The sequence below is a fragment of the Calypte anna genome, chromosome 27 (genome assembly GCF_003957555.1).
Source record: "Calypte anna isolate BGI_N300 chromosome 27, bCalAnn1_v1.p, whole genome shotgun sequence".
In the NCBI taxonomy this organism is placed as follows: domain Eukaryota; kingdom Metazoa; phylum Chordata; class Aves; order Apodiformes; family Trochilidae; genus Calypte; species Calypte anna.
The window spans coordinates 871,325-890,755 of record NC_044272.1 but is presented as its reverse complement, the minus strand read 5'-3'; the positions used below and the strand labels follow the sequence as shown (position 1 = coordinate 890,755).

General features: G+C 50.8%; 1 protein-coding gene across 2 annotated transcripts in view; it reads right to left on the bottom strand.

Moving 5' to 3' along the window:
- MLLT6 (MLLT6, PHD finger containing) overlaps positions 1–15,310 on the bottom strand; it is a 37,447-nt gene extending 22,137 nt beyond the window's left edge. Inside the window, exons 1-7 of one of the 2 annotated variants that reach the window (XM_030466057.1) lie at positions 15,184–15,310; positions 11,692–11,771; positions 7,978–8,032; positions 6,426–6,535; positions 5,660–5,763; positions 4,939–5,032; positions 3,720–3,821 (exon numbers count right to left, since the gene is read on the bottom strand). In XM_030466057.1, coding sequence (XP_030321917.1) covers positions 3,720–3,821; positions 4,939–5,032; positions 5,660–5,763; positions 6,426–6,535; positions 7,978–8,032; positions 11,692–11,771; positions 15,184–15,292 — 654 coding nt within the window. In that variant the 5' untranslated portion in view covers positions 15,293–15,310. Of the gene's footprint in view, positions 1–3,719; positions 3,825–4,938; positions 5,033–5,659; positions 5,764–6,425; positions 6,536–7,977; positions 8,033–11,691; positions 11,772–15,183 lie in introns of both variants that reach the window. The other variant, XM_030466056.1, reaches the window with a different exon arrangement.
- Between the last annotated feature and the right edge of the window lie 4,121 nt (positions 15,311–19,431).

The window sequence follows — 19,431 nt, the reverse complement described above, 5'->3', positions numbered from 1 at the left end:
GGCCAACATTCCCCTGCTGAGAGCAGCAGTTGTAAGGGGAAAGAAAGGAGGGTGTGTAGGGGTGGATTTACAACCATACATTCATATTCCTCTTTCCTTCTCCACCCATCCCAAGGAGCCCAGTGTCCCTTCCCCCACAGCCCAGCTTCTCCCTGGGAGCATCCCCACTATCTCTGCCCCAGCTGCAGACAACATCTGGACTGCAGAATAGCAACAGAAGCCCCAAACCCCCCCAAAAATCAGTTCCTGGGCAGATGAGAGGGGAGGACTTAACAAGCTTTGGCTGATTTCAAGAAACCTGAGCCTTCCTCTGGCTCTTTCCCCACAGGGACTCTCTGCTCCCTTGTCCTCACTCTCTGCCTTCTCCAGGGCTCAGACCCACCCTGGGCAGCCAGCAGGAGAAGCTCCACGTGTTGCACGTGTTGCACGTGCACAAGGCAGCAGAGCCCACGGAGCCCACGGGGCTGGAACCCAACCCAGAGCTCCCCCCACACCTCCCCTCCCAGCAGAGACAACTGGGCTGGGGCCCTCTCTGCTACGAGCAGACAGACCCCTGAGTTGGATTTCTTCATCCTGCCTTTTTTTTTGGTTGTTATTTTTGTTATTTTGGTTTTTCCCTCTCACCAAAGCCCCAGAAACACAGTGGCAAAGCAAGGAAAAATCATGTCCTGAGAAGCAGGGGAGTCCTGCCTGCCTTGATGTGATATTTTCCTGAGGGATGGGCTGTAACAGAGGAGGTTAATCCTGTGCAGTGCTCTCTGGATGCTCATGCTAAAGCTGATGGGTTTTATGGTCCCTCCAGGCACACAGGAGGGATGGAGAGAAGAGAATGCTCCATCACACCCTCCTGCTTCCTCTCCCCAGGAGCTTTTCCATGCTTTACCTCAGCTAAAGAAGATTTTCCTCTTTCCTGAAGCCACAGAAAGTTTCCTGCAGAGTTCCAGACTTCCCAGTGTGGTCACTGGTGTGTGCTGGTTGCTCTCCTGCTGTCAGGTGAACACTTGCAGGAGATGCAGGGCTTAAAAAAACCCATCTGCCTGTCCTGGAGAGCTTTTTTGTGGTCTCTGTTCTGGTACCAGTCCCCTGCAGGGGTGTTTTATTCCAGAAGCTGGACCAAAGGTGTGTTCAGAACAGAGAAATCTCATCAGGATGAGAGTTTCTCAACGTGTAGAGCACACACGTTGCAATCCCAACCCCAAAGGAATAAACGGGGCTGGATTTGCTCTGCTCTGAGGAAAACCCAAAGCCTGGAGCTTTCCCCTTTTTCAGGACAGCCCAGAAGGAAATTCTTGGTGTCATTTGTGCCTGCAAGAGGCAAAGGACACAGTGTTGGCTCCCAGTCCCCCATCACAATTGCCCCTTGTTCTGCAGGGAACAAGACTCCTCACAAATGCTCCACTGTTTTGGCTTAGGATCCCAAATCCCAAGTCTCTGCTGTCTGACTGAAGCCACTGGGTTAAACCCTGCAGTTTTCATCCCAGAAGCTCCAGCCCCGTGCTGGGATCAGGCTCTGAGCTCCATCAGCAGCACCTGGGAATTGGGAGCACTCCGCATCCCTGCCTGCAGCACCAGGAGGATGGTGAGCAGCTGGACAGGCTCAAGGAAAAGCTGCTCAGCCCAGCAGCATTCCCAGATCCCCTGGAACATCTGCAGCCAGATTATGCTCTGCCAGTCACGTACTCGGGTGGGAACTCGTGGTTCAGCCCCCTCTTCATCTACCCCTTGGAAAGGTCCCTGCTCTCCCTTCCTCCTTCCAACTTCACAACAGCTCCCAGACCTCGGAACGACCCAAAACCCCCTGGAACTTTCCTTACCCTGCCCTCTCCAGCTGCTTTGCTCACCTCATCCCCCTTTTCCCTGCCCACTCCCTCTCTCCAAGGGGAAGGAGATTTTTGCACTTGGGGTCTTGCAGCCCTGCCAAGCAATCCCAGCCCTGGAAGGGGCCTCCATGGGATCTGCTGCTCACAGCCCTCAGGAGCCACCAGGAGGGGAAGAAGCAGTGAGGCAGCACTCAGACAGAGCCTCTGCATTTTTCTGAGGAGCCCAGGGGCTAAAAGAGGCAGCAGGAGGCACTGAGAAGCCTATAAATAACCCCCCATCCCTCCTCTTTTTGCTCTCCCCCTGGCACTGACCTGTTCCCCACCTCCCAGGGACATGACCCTGTTCCCACCCTCACCACCACTCTGCAATCACAGAAACCCTGGAAGGGTCCCCAGCCCCACGGCCACAACCAGAGCTGAGCCCTCCAAAGCTGCCATCAATCATCCCGACCCTGCCCCTCTCCCTGCCTCTTTCTGGGCTAAAAATAGCATGTTCTGGTACAGCCCTTCACCCTCTGCCAAGCTCTGCTCCCTCTCCATGCCACAGATGCTCTCTTAGTTTTTTTTCCCTGCTCCCAGCAGCTGAGCACACAGGAGGAGCAAACACTCCCCAAACACCCAGGAGATTTACTGACCCGGGCAGGCACCCCCCAGGGTTTACCCACTGGGTTTGGGCAAGCTTCCCAAAGTTGTCATGGAGATGGTTTCAACCTGGATGTTGTGGGATAACCTCTGGAAATAAAGAGGGGAATGGTTTTCCTGCCCACAGCATTCCTGCCTCCGGGTGGGATGTGCCAGGCAGGATGAAGCCATGTTCACCCTGTCCCCTGGAATTGGGCTGAGATTCATCAGATTTAGGACACATCAGCCAGGGAAGTGTCATTTTCTGGACCTGGGTCCCTACCATTTCCACTCAAAACTGTGGAGATGCCCATTACACCAAAGCAAAGAGCCAGAGACCTGGGGGGAAGCTTTAAAAAAGATTTGTGCTGCCACTTGCAGGGTTTTCACCAACTGTGGTTGGATGCAAGGAGGTAAATTCAGCTTTTCAGTGGAGTGGAATAGACCCTGAGGTCACTTGGTAGAGATCTGGTGGTGCAGATCTCTCCAGACTGGGACCAGTGCCCCTGTCAGAAGCCAGGAGCCTGCTGGGCTTCAGCCTTACACCCTCACTCCTGTTTTTCCTTGAAACAGGAGCCAGCTGGTTAATTATGAACCTTGGTGAGCTGGTAGCATGTCCTGTAACACTGCAGCAGGTTTGATGAGTACATCTCAACCAAGTTAGATCAATAACTATTAGACCAGTCCCATCTGGCAGGTGATGTCCTTCTAACTAGCTGTTTAACAGAGATAAATTCTTTTCACAGGTGGACTTGGAGCAGGTGGAATCCCTGTGGATGCTTCTTCTGACTAACAAAGCACTTCCCAGTTGACACTAATTATTATTCTTGCTTATAATTAACCTGCTGGTCACACAGTGCAGATTCCTGAGTCTCTTTTTGTCCTTTCAAACTTGGACTGTGGCATCTGAGGACAACAACCTCCACGTTTTATTCTTGAGCTGCTGCCTTTAAAACCACAACCTCAACTACATCCACAGATCAACTCAGTAGCTGGAAACCCCAGGGCAAATTCACCCCCCAAAGTTGCACATTTCCCAGGCATGTTCTGCCAGGCTCCCTTTGGCATTATCCTACCACACAAACCTCACATTCCCTGGGGCTGTGCTGCTCCAGTTGCATCCAGATTTCAAGATGCAGCCACTCTTCAGACCTCTGGTTGTGCCACTTGGCAGAGCCAGAGCTCACCTGGGGAGCCACCCCTGTTCTCCTTCCCCTTCTGAGCTCCATCCCCCAGGGCTCTGCCTCTCTGAAGCCACAACCCCCCTGCAGCTCTTACCTTCTTTGGCCTCTCGTGGTGGGACAAATGCTTCTCCTGGGCAGGGGATGTGGAGCGACTCCTCCTCCCAGCAATGAAGGAGCCTCCAGAGTGCCTCGAGCTCTTCTGAGGTGAGGGGGAGGTGGAGAAGAGGAGCAAAAAGAGAAAGGAAACTGTTATAGAGCTCAGGTTTTGCTGTCCCAGTGAGCTGTGCTACACTCAATGCCCTGGACCAGATTCTCTTTGTCTCGGATGCTCAGCCTGGTAGTGGCCAGCACTGGTTTTACAAGCAGCACAGGGATCTGCTTCCCAAATCCCTGGTTTTTGGTGTGCCCAGGCACAGTGACACTTGGAACAACCAAGGCAGAGCTGGCAAGAGCCCCTTCTGCCAACAAGAAGTTAAATGGCAGCAGGAACAACCCCTGCTTTGGGGTCCTGCTGCCAGTCTGGGGTGGGCTGGGAGGTTTGGGCTGGAAGGATGCTCTGCTCCCAGATTCCAGACTCCAGGCAGAATTCCTGCTGGATCTCAGCATCAGTAAACTCAATCCAAGAGCTGCACTTGTGTCACACACTGAGGGGACCTGAAGGGCAGGGAAGGTGTCACCCTGGTTAAGTGAGGGGCAGCTCAAGCCATCAGTCACTGGTAAGCAGGGAGGAAAGAGGGAAAGGGCAGCAACAAGGGAGCCTCTGAGCCACAAAGCTGTGGGGAGAGGATCAAGTTTCCTTTTTGCTGGAGGAGGGGAGAGCAGGTGTCTACTAATTATGCAGAAGAGGAAAAGGTTCCTCTCCTTCCTCTTGGTACTGTAATTAATAGAGGGAAGTCCTTTGCCAAAACCCCCTCAACCAGGGAAGGATTCCTGGGCTGTCCCTGTCCCCAGTTTGGCTGTTCTGAATTTATTCCCTCCTGCCCAGGGTGCCTGAGCTGTTCCCCTGGAGCACCAAACATCAGGGCAGCTCTTCTGCCTTAGGGCTGAGATTTCACCCATCCAGGAAACCCAAAAAGGGATGGGAAAAATCCAACCCCTACTTTTGAAAACAAGCTTAAAGATGTTACAGAAACGTAAAATGTGAATGAATCTTTATTCCTAAGTGACTCTGACTGAAAAGAGAATCAGGCTGCAGACCTTTTTTATGCATTTTTGGCATTTCTACTGCCCTGAGCACAGACACAATGAACACGATGCCTTCTATGTGACCAAAAGAAAAAAAAAAAGTCCATTGCAGGGATGAAGAAACTCACCATTTTATTGAAGTGGTATTTGCAGTAGCCACAATATTTGACATTGTCAACTTCTAGGACTTCCTCTTCACATAAGAGGCCAGCCATCTGGGCACTGGAACAGATGGAATTGGGAGGCAGCTGAAACAAACTGCACAACCAGCTCACACATCCCATCAAAGGGCAAAGAACAGATCAGGACACCCAGGCAGGATCTTGAATTTTCCTGGTTCTGCTTGGCAAATGGTAAGCAAGGAGGGAAAAACATTTCAGGCTGTTTTTAGTTTATATTCAGGCCTTCAGAATTCTCATGACTTTTCTACCAGGCTGCCCTGCGATTTCTGGTTTTCTCCAGGGAAGTCTGGAAGAGCAGGAAGAGTTCCAAGGGAAGGATCCATGTAAAGTAGGGAATCTCCCTGTTTTGCTGGAAGGTGAAGCTGTTTTCAGGCTTTGAGGGTACGTGAGGATATCAACCCTTAAAACCACATCATCTCCAAGAGTCCTGCACGTGTTCTGCTGGAGCAGGAACATTCCTGGGCTGTGACTCATCCTGGATTCCACAAAATCCTAGGGAAATCCCCAACCTTCCTCCTCAGCAGGGAGGGCTCAGAGCTGCAAAGCCTCAGCCTTCTGGGGGGAAGCTGAGAGAAAACCCTTTGCAGAAAATAAACCCAGGTGCAGAAAAGGAACTTTTCCCCTAAGAAACCTGGCAGGGAAGAAAGTTTGCCCCAAAGGAACTCACCAGGTGACGTGGAAAGCCTGGCGGCAGCCGTGGCGGTTGCAGGCCATGCAGGCTCCTGAGGCTGCTTTGCTCTCCCTGCCCTGCTCTTCACAGATGTAACAGGTCTGGAAAAAACACCAAAAAAAAGGGAAAATGCTGATTCCAAGAGGCAAAAAGTTTGCTTCCCTCTCGCTCTTTAAAGAGAGCTCCTAACTGTGTGTCTGCTCCTCTCCCTGGGGTGACAGCTCCGGGTTATTTCTCACCAAAAAAAAAATAATGTGGAGTAGCCAAGGTGGGAAGAGTTGCAGGGAGCTGGGGAAGAGAGAAGTGGAGGAGCAGAAAGTTCTGTGCAGCAACGGGGTTGGGTTTTGTTTTTAATGGAAATATTTTGGAAGGAAATGGGAGATGTGGAGCAGAAGAAGGTGAGTGCAGAAGGTAAGGAGAGGGGAGGAAGAGAGGGAGGAAAGGAAGAGAGGGAGGAAAGGAAGAGAGGGAGGAAAGGAAGGAAAGGAAAGGAAAGGAAAGGAAAGGAAAGGAAAGGAAAGGAAAGGAAAGGAAAGGAAAGGAAGGAAAGGGAAAGGAAAGGAAAGGAAAGGAAAGGAAAGGAAAGGAAGGAAAGGAAAGAGGAAAGGAAAGGAGGAAAAGGAAGGCAAAGGAAAGGAAAGGAAAGGAAAGGAAAGGAAAGGAAGGAAAGGAAAGGAAAGGAAAGGAAAGGAAAGGAAAAGGAAAGGAAAGGAAAGGAAAGGAAAGGAAGAGGAAGGAAAGGAAAGGAAAGGAAGGAGCTCACCTTGTTGAAGCGGTCATGGGGCACGTACTGCAGGACTATGGGCTCCATGGTGAGCACGTTGGCAAACTGCACCTCTGGGATGTACAAAGCACAGACAACGTGAGCCCAACCTGGGGAAGCAAAGGAGACAGAGAGTGGAGATTCCCACGGGGCCATCCTGGGAGTCTGAACCTCAGGGAGGAACGGGAGGGAGAGAAGGGAGAGGGAGGAGGGAGGGAGAGAAGGGAGAGGGAGGAAGCAGCAAAAGTGAGGTTTGAATTACTGCTGGGTGTAACTGGGTCAGAACCCAACCCCTTTGGGGGTGACAGATGAATCCCACCTCTGGATGAAATGAGAAATAAGAAAGCAGAGATTTCTTTGGGAAAAGTAACCTACAGCCCTTATCATTCTGAAAAGCTCCTTCTAAGGACTTGAGACCCAGAGTTCAGACAGAACCAAACCAAGGAAAAGTACCCAAGCAGCAAATGATGCTGAGGGGACACTGGAAACAAAGCTCCCTTTCTTGGCTGGCAGCAGCAGCTCAAGAAGGGCTCTTTGCAGCAAGCCAAGTTAGATGAGAATCTAAACCCATCAAGACACTTCCCAGCTGAGATGTGGGAGCTGAAATTCCATCTGGTGGGGGTAAAAATCCAGAAAGTTTGAAGGTCAGGAGCCTCTGGGGGCTGATTCAGACTGTACTGGGAGGATCTGGCTGGTGTTGGGATGGATTCACCTGGCCAGGTGGAACCAAACTTCCAGAACACACCATGAGTCCTTGGGCTACAGAAGTCTGTAGTGACCTGGTTGTCACACTTCTTGTGCCTTGGACACCAACCTGACCAAACCATGGAATAACACGTTTGGAAGAAGATGCTGTGTTATTCCAAAGCAGTCCCCAAGCACAATCCTTGTGCTATTGCACTGAGGCTCTTTGTGTGTTAAGGCAAGTGGCAGGGAGATCCAGAAACCTTTCTGGAAAAAAAAAATTAAATAAAAAGGTTTGAGAAAAATTAAATTTGCTCCATTCAGCAGCATCAACAGCTACAGGCTCAGACAGCTGAAATCAGACTCCCCAGCACCAGAGGCTGAGAAGCATCAATGATGAGCAGATAAATCCTGCAGGGAAAAAGAAACCAACCCAAAAACCCATCTTTACTGTGGCCTGCTCCCTGCTCTCAGGTGGGCACTGGGGGCTGAGGCTCTGGGAACCTGGGGATCTCGTTGCTGCTGCTGCCCAGCAAACATCTCAGCAACTTCCACATTTCTGGAAACAGTGAGGGGTTGTGCATGGATTCCTGGGAGGGCAGACACAAAAAACAATAATAATGAACTTTTCAGGGGCTTTTTCCAGAGCTCTCCCCAAAGGGAAAGGTCTCCTTGCCAGGGGGGCTCCAAAACGTGAAGTTTTGTAGGAAAAAAAGCTGTGTTTTCACATCTCTGGAGCCTCCACCTTCCCTTTGTGGTGCCAGAGGCTCAGGAATGAATGATTTTGTGCTCAGGACTGAATTATTTTGTGCTGAGGACAGAAGGTTTTGTGCTGGATCCCCAGAGGCTCTGCAGCTGGGGTTCTCACCTCCGTTGTCAGTCCGTTTCAGGGCTCCATCTTTGTGGGGACACAGCTCACACCTCTGGAAATGAAACAGAAAGAACAAGTTGAAACCAACCCCCAGGAGTGTGGGGCCAGAAAAAAAGATGATTCAGATACAAGGGGTTATGACCAATGGGGCTGCTTCCAAAGGGAGGAAGGGGAAGGGATGGGGAGAGCAGTTTGGGTGCAATAATAAAGATATTCTGGCAGAGCTCGGTATCATCCTGTCTGACAGGGATGAAGTTAAAGCCTCAGCCCAAGAGCCACAGGGCTGCAAATGAACCTGGACTCTCATGGGGTTGGGGTTTTTTTTTTTAATGAAGAAAAACAAAAAAAAGTTTTTGTCTTTGTGGTCGAGGAGTCAAACTGAAACCCATGACTCAGAGAGCAGCAGGGAAATAAAAAGCAGCATTATCTGTCCTTGCCTCTTTCCTTCCTCCTCTCTTGCAGTGTTTTTTTTCCCCAGTCTTGTGAGAGGAGGGTGAAGCTTTTGGGACATTTCTGCCCCTGAGGCCTGGGGAGGCCATGGTGGCCTCAGCCTGGCACGGGGGTGACACCCTGCTCCTTCCCCCCAAACCTGCCCATGGGGGAGGATGAGGTGGGATAGGGACCCAAAAAGTCCCTTGTCCCCTGTCCCCTCTCCCATGTCCCTCATGCCCTGTCCCTTGTCCCCTGTCCCATTTCCTCCAGAAACTCCAAGATTTCCTCTGCTGAAAGGAAGGAAAAAAAAAAGAAAAAGAAAAAGAATAAGGAAAAAGAAGGAAAAAGGAAAAAGGAAAAAGAAGGAAAAGAAGGAAAGAGGAAAGAGGAAAGAGGAAAGAGGAAAGAGGAAAGAGGAAAGAGGAAAGAGGAAAGAGGAAAGAGGAAAGAGGAAAGAGGAAAGAGGAAAGAGGAAAGAGGAAGAGGAAAGATGGCATGAGGAAAGAGGAAGAGGAAAGATGGCATGAGGAAAGAGGAAGAGGAAAGAGGAAAGAGGAAAGAGGAAAAAGGAGGATAAAAGAAAAAGAGAAAAAGAAAAAAAGAAAAAAAGCCCCAGAACTGGGTGACCCCAGACACTGCAATAAGCAATCTGCACTTGCAGAGGCCCCCGGGCTCTCCAGCCCCAAGCTCAAAGCCTCTCTCCCAAACCCGGGGGTACCAGCTCCAGCCACCCCCCCAGCCTGTGCCCTGCCCTGTCCCCCAGGGCCAGCTCAGCCCTTCTGATCAGCCTCCCGTGGGGACCCTGGGGACACCCGGACAACCTGATGAGCAAGGGGCTGGGTTTGGGGATGCTCACTGGAAGCACCGTGGTGCAGAGCATCCTTCAGGGAGCTGAGCATCCCAGGCAGGGTTCTGAGCAGGGATTGGGAAGGGTGCTGAGCCCTTCCTCTGCCTTTTATTCCACCTGCAAAATTTTTTATTTCATCTCTGGGCAAAAAGTAGAGTTTGGGTGATTTCAACCTCCTGACCCCACCCCAGGGCTTCTGATTCTCAGATCTTCCCCAAAGCAGCCCCAGTCAGGGCTCTTCCCAAAGAGGGGCTGAGTCCAGCTCTCCAGGAGGAGGGATGCAGAAACCAGGGGATCTGTGTTTGGGGAAACTCCCCAAGGAGCACAACATCCTCTGTACCTCCCCAGCTCATCTCCAAAGCAGAAGGATCAATATTTCACAAACTCCTCGTGTTTGTTATGGCCAAACTGCTCTGTGGTTCTGCTTGCTGCTCTCTAAACTGCCTCAAGATCCTTCTGGGAGGGCAGATGTGGGAAGGAAAATATTGTTGGTTTTCAGAGGGGTTTTGCCACACAGTCAGTTGGAAAGAAACACAAATATCAGGTCACCCTGCTGCTGCTCTCAGTGTATTTTGCAGTCAAACAGCAGCCTCTCTCCTTCGAGCTCCTCAAGGCTGTGTCTGCAGGTTGATAATGCCATTTATTTTTTTTTTTTTTCAGCCAGAGAAATCCCAAGGCAGTGGCAGAACCCAAGCCCTCCCTGGACCACGGAGCACAAACTCCAAGGGTTTCAGTAGCAGAGCCACGCACGGAGCTGGCAGGACCCAGCTCATCCCTCTTGTACCAAAGAACCAGATCTTTTGTAAGTATTTACTCATCTGAGATCTGTTGCTGTGACTGCTGGTGTTTAACTGGAAAGGTGAGGGACTTAGAGAGGATTCCTGGCTCTGCTAAGGGAGGAGATGATCACTTTTCAGTGATTCTAGCATGTGTGCCATGCCTGGAGCCCACCGTGCACTGTCTGACAGCTTTTGCCAAGGGCGAGTTAAAAAAAAAGGAGCCTCCTGCATGGGGATTGTTTTAGGGAAGGCAGTTGGAATGGGGGATGGAAAAGTCACAGCCCTTGGGATGAGCAGAGGTGAGGAGGACCCGGGGGTACCCATCTCATCACAGTTTACGTTGAATTATAGAAGCTGAAGTGCTTCCCCCTGCCTGCACGGCTGGGAGAGCAGGGGAAGGAGGAAAGCCCAGTTCCTTTCTTTGCTGTGAAACTGTCTGCAGGGTGTAAAATCCACCCAAAGGGTGTAAAATCCACATTTGATCTTCTTGAGGCAGTGCACAGAACAGCAGCATCTGACAAAGGGAAGAAGAGCTCAGCTCTGAAACTCTGCCCTTGGTTACACTCCCAACAAGGAATGAGTTCATGCAATGGAGAAAGCACAGGACAGACACCTAATTCCCCCAGCTGCTCAGCTCTGCCAAGTTCTTTGCCCAGCTGGGAAGCAGATTAAAACCTCTCCTTCCACTGCCCCAGGCTGGGAGCCCAGCTGAGCTGGAGCCACATAATCCTGAGCTCACCTGCACCACCTTGCCCAGCTGGGGACTTCAGAAAAAATTCAGCTAAACCAGTCTAGAGGTCAGTGCAGGCATTAATAAATATTCTTTGTGCTGACCAAGGCTCTCTGCACTTAAGGAGAGCTGAAGTTTAATTTAAATCTGAATTTCAGGGAGTGAAGGGGGAAAGCTGCCCAGGACTCACTGCCTGGTAACCATGGCATAACCAGCACCTTCCAGATCTGCACCCAGGTGCTTGGTGCAGCTGATAAAGGCTCACATGGGAAGTTCCTGATGTGCTGTAAACCCACAGCTCAGTTTTCTGCACAAACAGCTTTGCCACACGGATGGATGGACCCGAGAGGCAACCCCAGCCCCAGTTTCCACTTCCCTGCCTCACCGGGAAATGCCAGAATTAATGAAGAGCATTTGGAAAGTCCTCTAAACTGCTCAGTTGTGACTTAGAGAGAAACGAAACCCCAAGCCAGCTCCCTGTCATTTTCTCTGCTGTTTTACAGACTCAGAAGACTTGATGCAGGAGACTGTTGCTACGAGATCTGAACACCAACCCCTCCTGGCATCAGTCTGATAACTGACAGCACAGCAGCATCCCAGGTGATGCCAACTTCTCTCCACTCTCAACCTTCCTAAGGGGCTGAACAGGAAAAAAAAACATCAGGGAAAATGCCTTCTGGTGTTTTTTAAAAGGACTGAGGTCTCTAGACTCAAAAATTGGCACTGCTAAGTGGCTTAAAAGGACCTCTGGCAGCATCCTCATGGGAAGGGCCATCAGCATGGTGTGAAACTGTTTGACACCATTCTCCCCACTGCAGAAAAAAGGCAGAGCTGTAGTGCTGAAATGCCAGGATCTACCCCTTTTTCCAAGGGCTCAGGCTTGGAAGGGCATGGAAGGACCCAGAGGTGAGCTCTGTACTCACCACCCTGGCGGCTCGCTCTTGGGATTCACATTTCCGACAGAACCAGGGGCCAGTGGGAACCTGGACAATTCCATAGCAAGCTGGAAGAAAGGCAAAGAGACTTCATTTAGACCATGTTTAAAATCAACAGTTTCATTCCCGAGGTGGAGATAAAAGCTTCCCAGGGCTGTTACTTGTCACAGATGGGTGGCAAAACCACAAATTCTGTCTGTGCCACATTTTATTCCCATTTCCACATCCAGCCTCCTGCAAGGGCTCTGCTGTTAGGCATTTATTGAAGGTTTCAAATAAGCTCATGCCCAGTATAAAAATATTCCTCTGAAAAGCTGGCCTGAGTGGGAACTGAATGCTCCACAAAGTGTCTCTAATTCTGGCCTTGTGGACTCGAATGGAGCAATTTCTTCAAGTGTCACTTGTGAGCTACATATAAAATTATCAAGTGCCTGGCTAGGAAGCACCTGAACCATCATCAGGACTCCAAGAAAATCTGAGCAGCACGAAGGAAATCATCTCAAGGATGATCACACCACCCACCAAGCAAAGCTCCCATTTACCCTGCACCCCCTCAGCTCTGGAATTCCCATCCAGCAGCACTCTGCCAAGATCCCTGAATCCAGGCTTTTTAGAACTAATCCTGGGAAGAGGTTCTGTCTTCAGGAGTTATCCCAACCAAACTGCTGCTTTTTATCCAGCTGTACCATGTGTCCCTCTTGCTTTCAGCATCACTACTGATGCTCCTGGGGCTCTCCCAGTGAACTGCAGCTCCCATTTAAACTTAGTTCCCTTCTCTCAGAGAAAACCTTGGCTTGAAGACTGTTCTCCTTCTTAGGTGAGCCATCCAAGGTCTTTCTGAGGACCAAAGGAAGTGTTGCTGCCCCTGGAAGGGCTCTGAGCCACCAGGGTTTAAAGCAAGAGAGGCTGGCAAAGAGTGGGAAGAAGGCAAGTTGTGCAGCTCAGGAGATTCCTAGGAAAGAACAAATTATTTCTTCCTCATTCCACCTTCAGATGTGATCTGGCACTTCGAGTGGAATCCCAGTCACTCGAGACATTTGAAACTAGGTTGGACAAAGCAGCTGAAAATATCCTGCTGGAAGCAATCTGCTTGATGTTCCCTGGGAAATGGACCAGACCCAACCCACAATAGGTTCTCTCCATCCCTCTCATGTCTCTTACCCCACATCAGCCAGGAGAACAAACAGGGTTGGGGAGTTAAACTGAAAGAGCTGGCTGCAAGATGAGCCAAGGCACACACACACACACACAAGAAAACAGAAAGTAGATGAAAGCAGTGCCAGAGGAGTCTGCCTTGGGTCCATCTTTAGCTGTGGGCTCAGGGCCAAAAGCGAGCACTCAGCTGGAGCCAGAGTGAGCTCTGTGCCCACTGCTCCAGCAAGGAAGAAAACAAGGAAGAAAAAAAAGGAAGGAAAAAAAAATAAAAAAAGGAATGCTGCAGAACAGACGTGCAGCAGAGCTCAAAACACAATTTATGTATGTTCTGAGCAGCCTTAGTGGAGTCTTCATTTCCAGTCAGATGGTTTTGTTAACATTTTATTTACTGGAAAGATAAGATTTCCAACCACTGCCACAGAAGCAGCACTGATATTCTTAAGAATCACCCCTAATGTGTGGCTGTAATTTAACTGCTGTTATTTATTTAACTGCACAATCATTTCAAAAGCTAACTTTGGGTTTGTGGATATCCAACAGCACAAAGAGACACCAAACCCAGCGTGGGACTGCACAGAACGAGCCTGGATGACCCAGATGATCCCCTCCAGTGGTTTGTTTCTATTTAAGAAAGAAAAGCCTACCAAAACCACCCCACTGCTGCTGGGTTTATGAGCAGGCTTCCAAAAGAGGCTCGAGGAACATCCCTACACACTGCCACACTCCTTGCCAATGATTAGATCCTGAAGAACTCTCAGGAGACCTCAAGAGACAGCTGAGTTTTCCAGACACCCAAGAGGTGCCCTCTCTGGGGCTCTTCTAACATGTCCCAACTCTACCCAAACAACCTTGGGCTCCTGCTTCCCCTCCAGCAGCAGCAAACACAGCTCCAGATCCTGCACAGGCCTAGGAAAAACCACCCTAAAAGAATAAAAACCTTGGAAACTCTTCCTGCCAGCACACCCAAGTGTTTGTGTTAAACCTGGGAGAGGGCACAGGGGTGACCAAGCTCCCCAAAAAAAGACAGTGATGGAGAAAGCTGCTCTCCAGGTTTGGTAAATAAGAGAGGGAATGGCAAACTTACAGAAAATTAAAATAGAAAGAAGAGTCCTTCCAGAGAGAGACCCAGCCAGCCAGGTCACTCAGAGCTGGATTGATGTCACCCAAGCATTGACTCCAAATGGAGAGAAATGCCCTGCAGGCTTTTAACCCCCCTTCTGTCACCTGGCTGTAAGCTACTTCTTATTAAAGCCATGAAAAAGCCAAAGGAAAAACCCAACCTAGAGACCCAGTGCCTGCCAGGGGGCTGAGCAGAACAGGGCTGGAGCATCAGGAGCAGAGATTGAGCAGGAAGGGGCTGGTGGATGGAGAGGATAACAAGAGATGGAAAAGCAGACACGCCAGATGAGACCAGAAACCTTCGTGCTATTCAAAACAAACCAACCAGGATAATCACCCTGCCTTTCTGCTGGGGTTGAACGACAGAAAATACAAATTTTTTTTTCTCTTTCTTTTTTTTTTTTTTTTTTTTTGTTTGTTTGCCCACCCCAGGACAAACTTTCCAGCCCGATACCGGGTGTTAGGGGCGTGCTCCGAGTCATTTAAAATGCAAATAACCCCGGGAAGAGAGGGGTTCCCTTCCTCCCTGCCCTTGCAGGAGGCAGCTTCGGGCCCCGCAGCCCCCTCGGGGGGGTCACCAAGGGGGGTCACCCAAGGGGGTCACCCGGGGGAGTCACCCGGGGAGGGGGAGTACCCGGGGGGGTCATCCAGGAGGGTCACCGGGGGGTGTCACCCAGGGGGGTCACCCGAGGCCATGTGCAGCATCGGAGCCGAAGCCCCCAGAGCACGGAACACCCCGGGGGGGCGGCTCCGGCTCCCTCCCGACCCAGGGCTTGTCCTTCCCGGAGCCCCGGGGGTGGGACCCGGCTCCACCACCCCTGACGACCCCCCGGGAGGAAGCGCACGGTGGTCCCTACCGGTACCGAGCACCCGGGGAGCTGCGTGAACCCCCCCCGGGACGCAGCTGATGGGCAACTCCGCTCCCCCCGCCATCCCCCCCCTCGAGGCCCCCCCCGAGGCTCCTCCACCGAGCCAGGCCAGCGGCGACACCGTTATTTTGAACAATAGGGATAAAACAAAGCTCCCACCCCCCCCTCCAACCCCCCCCCGCTTTCCCCTCGCCTCCCCCGCACCCCCACGGCCTCCCCGGGGCGACCGAAGAGGGAGGAGGAGGCGGCGGCTGCCGGGCCCGGAGCTGCTCCGGTGCTGTTGGGGAGGGTGTTAGGGGGTGGGGGGAGGGAGGTTCGGTCCGGTCCGGTTCCTTACCTTGGTGCACCGCCACATTGCAGCCGTGCCCGTCGCAGTAAACCAGCGGGTTCTCCGCCCAGCCCCGCTCATCAGAACAGACACAGCAGCCTCCCACCATCTCCTTCATACTTCCATGAGGGTTTCCTTTCCCCCCCCCCCCCTCCTTTCCCCAACCTCCTCCGCCTCCCTCTACGCACACACCACTCCTCCTCCTCCTCCTCCTCCCTTCTTCTCCTCCTCCACGCTCCCCCCCTTCCCCTCCTGCCTTTCACACGCCCGCCCCGAGGGGGTGCGGGGTGTCGGGGGGGTGCGGGGTGCCGGAGCCCCCACGGCGGCGAAACGGCGGCGTTGAGTCGGGCGGAGCTCGGGAAAAGACGGGGAAAGGGGGGGGGGGGGGTGGGGGAGGCCGATGGGGACGGGGACGGACTTGAAAGGGGGGTGGGGGCGGCGTGCCCGTGCCCCCGCCCCGTGCCCACGCACACGCAGGGCCACACACAACCCCCCCACGGCCTTTCCAATCATGGCTGCTCGGGGAAAAGCTGCGGGGTCGGGGGTTGCGGGCTGCTTGGCTCGGGTGGATTTCCCCACGGGGCGGGTGTGTGCGTGTGAAATTAATTTTATTTTTCCTCCTCCCTTCCGGCCGCTTTATGGCGCTTCTTGGGGTTGTTTTTTTTTTTTGCTGGTTATTTCGGTTTGTTTTGTTTTCTCCCCTTCTTCCTCCCCCCCCCCCCCTTCCCTCCCTCCCTCTCCCGAGCAAACCGAGCAGGAATCCGAGTGTGCACCCGGGTGTGCAAACCGCTGGATGCCTGCCCGAGCCACTCAACATGGATCGCTCCGGAGTGATGAGTTGGGACCGTTCCGTAAATCCCATTATCCCTGCGATTCCTCCCTGACAGATCCCGGCTCCGCGAGCGCCACCGCCTGTCCTGCTCCCGGAGGCTTCTACGGGAGGAGTTTTTTAACCCCTTGGCACCTGGTTTTGTTATCTGTGCATGGGAGGATTAAAAAAAAATTTAAAAAAAAAATCCCCCTTTGGAGGTAAATCAGCTGGAAAGCAGTAAAAAGGAATATTCCTAGAGTGCTGGTCGGGAATCCTGCATGGAACTGCAGCTCCAGGTCCCCTAAGGCCACCCAGTGTCCTGAGCACCTTGGAATATCCTAAGGAACAGCCCCATCATCCAGGAGAGACAAAGAGAAATGAGGATAAACCAAGCACAGAGCATAAAAATCATTAGTTCTTAAAAAAGAGGCTTAGGAGGAGCCCAAAGAAGTCAGGGAATGTGACACAGGAAGGAAAGGAAAGGAAAGGAAAGGAAAGGAAAGGAAAGGAAAGGAAAGGAAAGGAAAGGAAAGGAAAGGAAAGGAAAGGAAAGGAAAGGAAAGGAAAGGAAAGGAAAGGAAAGGAAAGGAAAGGAAAGGAAAGGAAAGGAAAAGGAGAGGAAAAGGAGCATCACATCACTGCAGTGATTCCACAGGAACCATTCCTGATTTCCAGCAGGGTAACAAATCACAAACAAGTCTTGATGTCTCCTGGACTTGCCACCCTCTTCTTGCTCCAAGTCTTTCCCTTGGTTGCCATACCCCATCGTGTAGCTTCATGGCAAAGAATCTGCTCATCAAAGGGGAAAAGAAAACCCTTTCCAACAGCCCCCATAATCACCAGTTTAGGATCCTTTCTATTGCACCTGTTCAAGCGTTACCCCAAGGGGCTGGGAGGCAGAGAGCTCCCTGAGAAGCTGCCTGCTGGGTTGCTGTCTTCCTTTTATTGCATTCCTTTGAGAGTCACAGGGCCAGACAATACGTTCACCACATTGCTGGAAATTCACTCAGCCTTAGCTCACTTTTCTAGGAGGGTTTCCCCTCCTCTCCCCCTCTTTTTTTCTTTCTTTTTTTTTCCCCTTTATCCTTTTATCTATTGTGCTACGAGCTTGTTTAAAAGAAAAGGGGGAAAATCTGGCTGGTTGCCTTTGTAACCTGGAGGAGATCCTTGTGGTTTAAGGTTGTCTGAGAGCAAAGGACAAAGCTCTAAACATCCCCCAGCCCCTGATGGTTTTGGTTCCAGTTGGCCGTGCCTGGAGACACTTGGACTTGAACTGCAAATTTGCCTTTTGGGGATTAAGTTCCAATTTCCATAAGTAATCCCTGTGGTGAGGAAAGGGCAAGGAGGAAAAAAATTGGGGCAAAGTTAAAAAAGTGGTGAAAAGTGAGACGTGGAAATGCTTCAGGTTTCTTTTATCAGGCAGTGGGTTTAAGTCGTGGCCAAATCCAAGTGATGTGGCAGGACCCATGGGAACCACTGTGTGTTCCAGGCATCATTTCAGGCCTCTTACAGGAGTTGTTACTAAACTTAGACCTTTATATATCTAGAAATTTGTGGATAAGGGAACTGGCTTCTGCTCAGGCTCATCCATCATGAAGGGAGCTGGGGGCTTTATCTCTGGCTGCAGAGGCTTTGTTACAGATGAGCTTCCCTTTTCCAGGGGATCCTTTGCATTTCCTTGATTAGTATTTAAAAGCCATGGAAGCTTAATTATCACCCGAGTGCCTGACATGGAAATACTTGAGATATAATAAATAAAATACCCTTACTGGTGTGTGAGGCCGTGTGGCATTTTCCAGATTGTTCATCCTTAAGCTGTTTTATAAGGAAAACACATGTTCCCGATGTTAAATAGAAGAACAAAAAGCAAGGGAAAAATATCTTTCCTATGGTAACTCCACATTTTCTGAGGAAATGTAATGACTGATGTGTGTTAAAGAAGCACTCGGGGCCTGGCTCACACAAAGGGCTGATGTGAGGGGAAAGAAAGGAAAGAGAAGGAAAAAGGGAAGAAAAAAGGGAAGGAAAGAGGGAAGGAAAGAGGGAAGGAAAGAGGAAAGGAAAGAGGGAAGGAAAGAGGAAAGGAGAAAGGAAAGGAAAGGAAAGGAAAGGAAAGGAAAGGAAAGGAAAGAGGAAAGGAGAAAGGAAAGGAAAGGAAAGGAAAGGAAAGGAAAGGAAAGGAAAGGAAAGGAAAGGAAAGGAAAGGAAAGGAAAGGAAAGGAAAGGAAAGGAAAGGAAAGGAAAGGAAAGGAAAGGAAAGGAAAGGAAAGGAAAGGAAAGGAAAGGAAAGGAAAGGAAAGGAAAGGAAAGGCTGGGATGTGGACACAATGTGATAGATTGCCTCTCTGCACAGTGTCCCAGCCTTTCCCAAGAGTTTCTCCTGGGAATGAAGACTCTTCCTCCCTTCATTTATGGGGAAACTGCCCCTTGGGATTATCAGGAGGAAAAACCCATTTAGCTGGGCTCAAGGAGGGGTCTGCAAAGGCTCCTTATACCCTGCAGGACTGAGAGCTGGGAGCTTGGGCTGCAGCCTCCAGAGGCAAAGTCTCTGTTTAAACAGGGACCTGTCCTGCCCAGGGGAAAGTCAGACCTTTGCCCTGCTCTTCAGTAACCCCACCTACCAAACCCTCTGCTTTTTGTGCCTTTTCTGCCCTGCTCATATCCCCACACACACACAAAAAAAGAGGATTCCACCCAGGGAACTTTTCTTAAGCAATAACTCCACTTCAGGAGGATCTTTGTGATGGAAAAAGAGCCCTGAGACTGCTGAATCAGCACCTCAGCTTCACTGGACGTTTTACTCTCTGCTTGCTCCTTTGGGGGCTGAATTTTGTGTTTCTGAGGGGCAAACACCCACAGAAAGATTCAGAAAGTAAAGAAAGAAAGCCAAGAGCTGACCACACACACTCCCAGTTTTGCTTCGTCAGGAACTTTCTGGCCTTGGCCAAGTCACTTCCTCCCTTTGTGCCTCATTTTCCCTCTTTGGCTGAGCACTTTGGGGTTGTTTGTCTGAAAAAGCTCTGGATAAATGCAAGTTATTATTCATTAAGCAATGTCATTAAGGACTCTGAAAGGAAACCACGATGTCACTGACAGCTCTGAAAGGCAACGGTGCCATTAGTGACCTAGAAAGGGGAAAAACAGAAAATTTCTTCTTTTTTCCCCCCCTCTTAAATCCAAGGAGTCAGTGGATGGGGTTTGTCTGCATTGTTCTGATGCACTCAAACCAGAAAAACTGATTTATAGAGAAGGGCATTGGCCAGGAAGATGTCAAATTTGGGTTTGGTACTAAATTACCTTGTTAGGAGAGGAAATGTTTTGAAGGGCCTGTTGGGATCGTTGTCACTTCTCTCCCCCAAAACCCAAAACTCCCCCACTTTAGTGACATATCTGTATTTACATATGTTTTTACATCTATTTTTATTTTGTCCTCTCCCCTGGGGTAC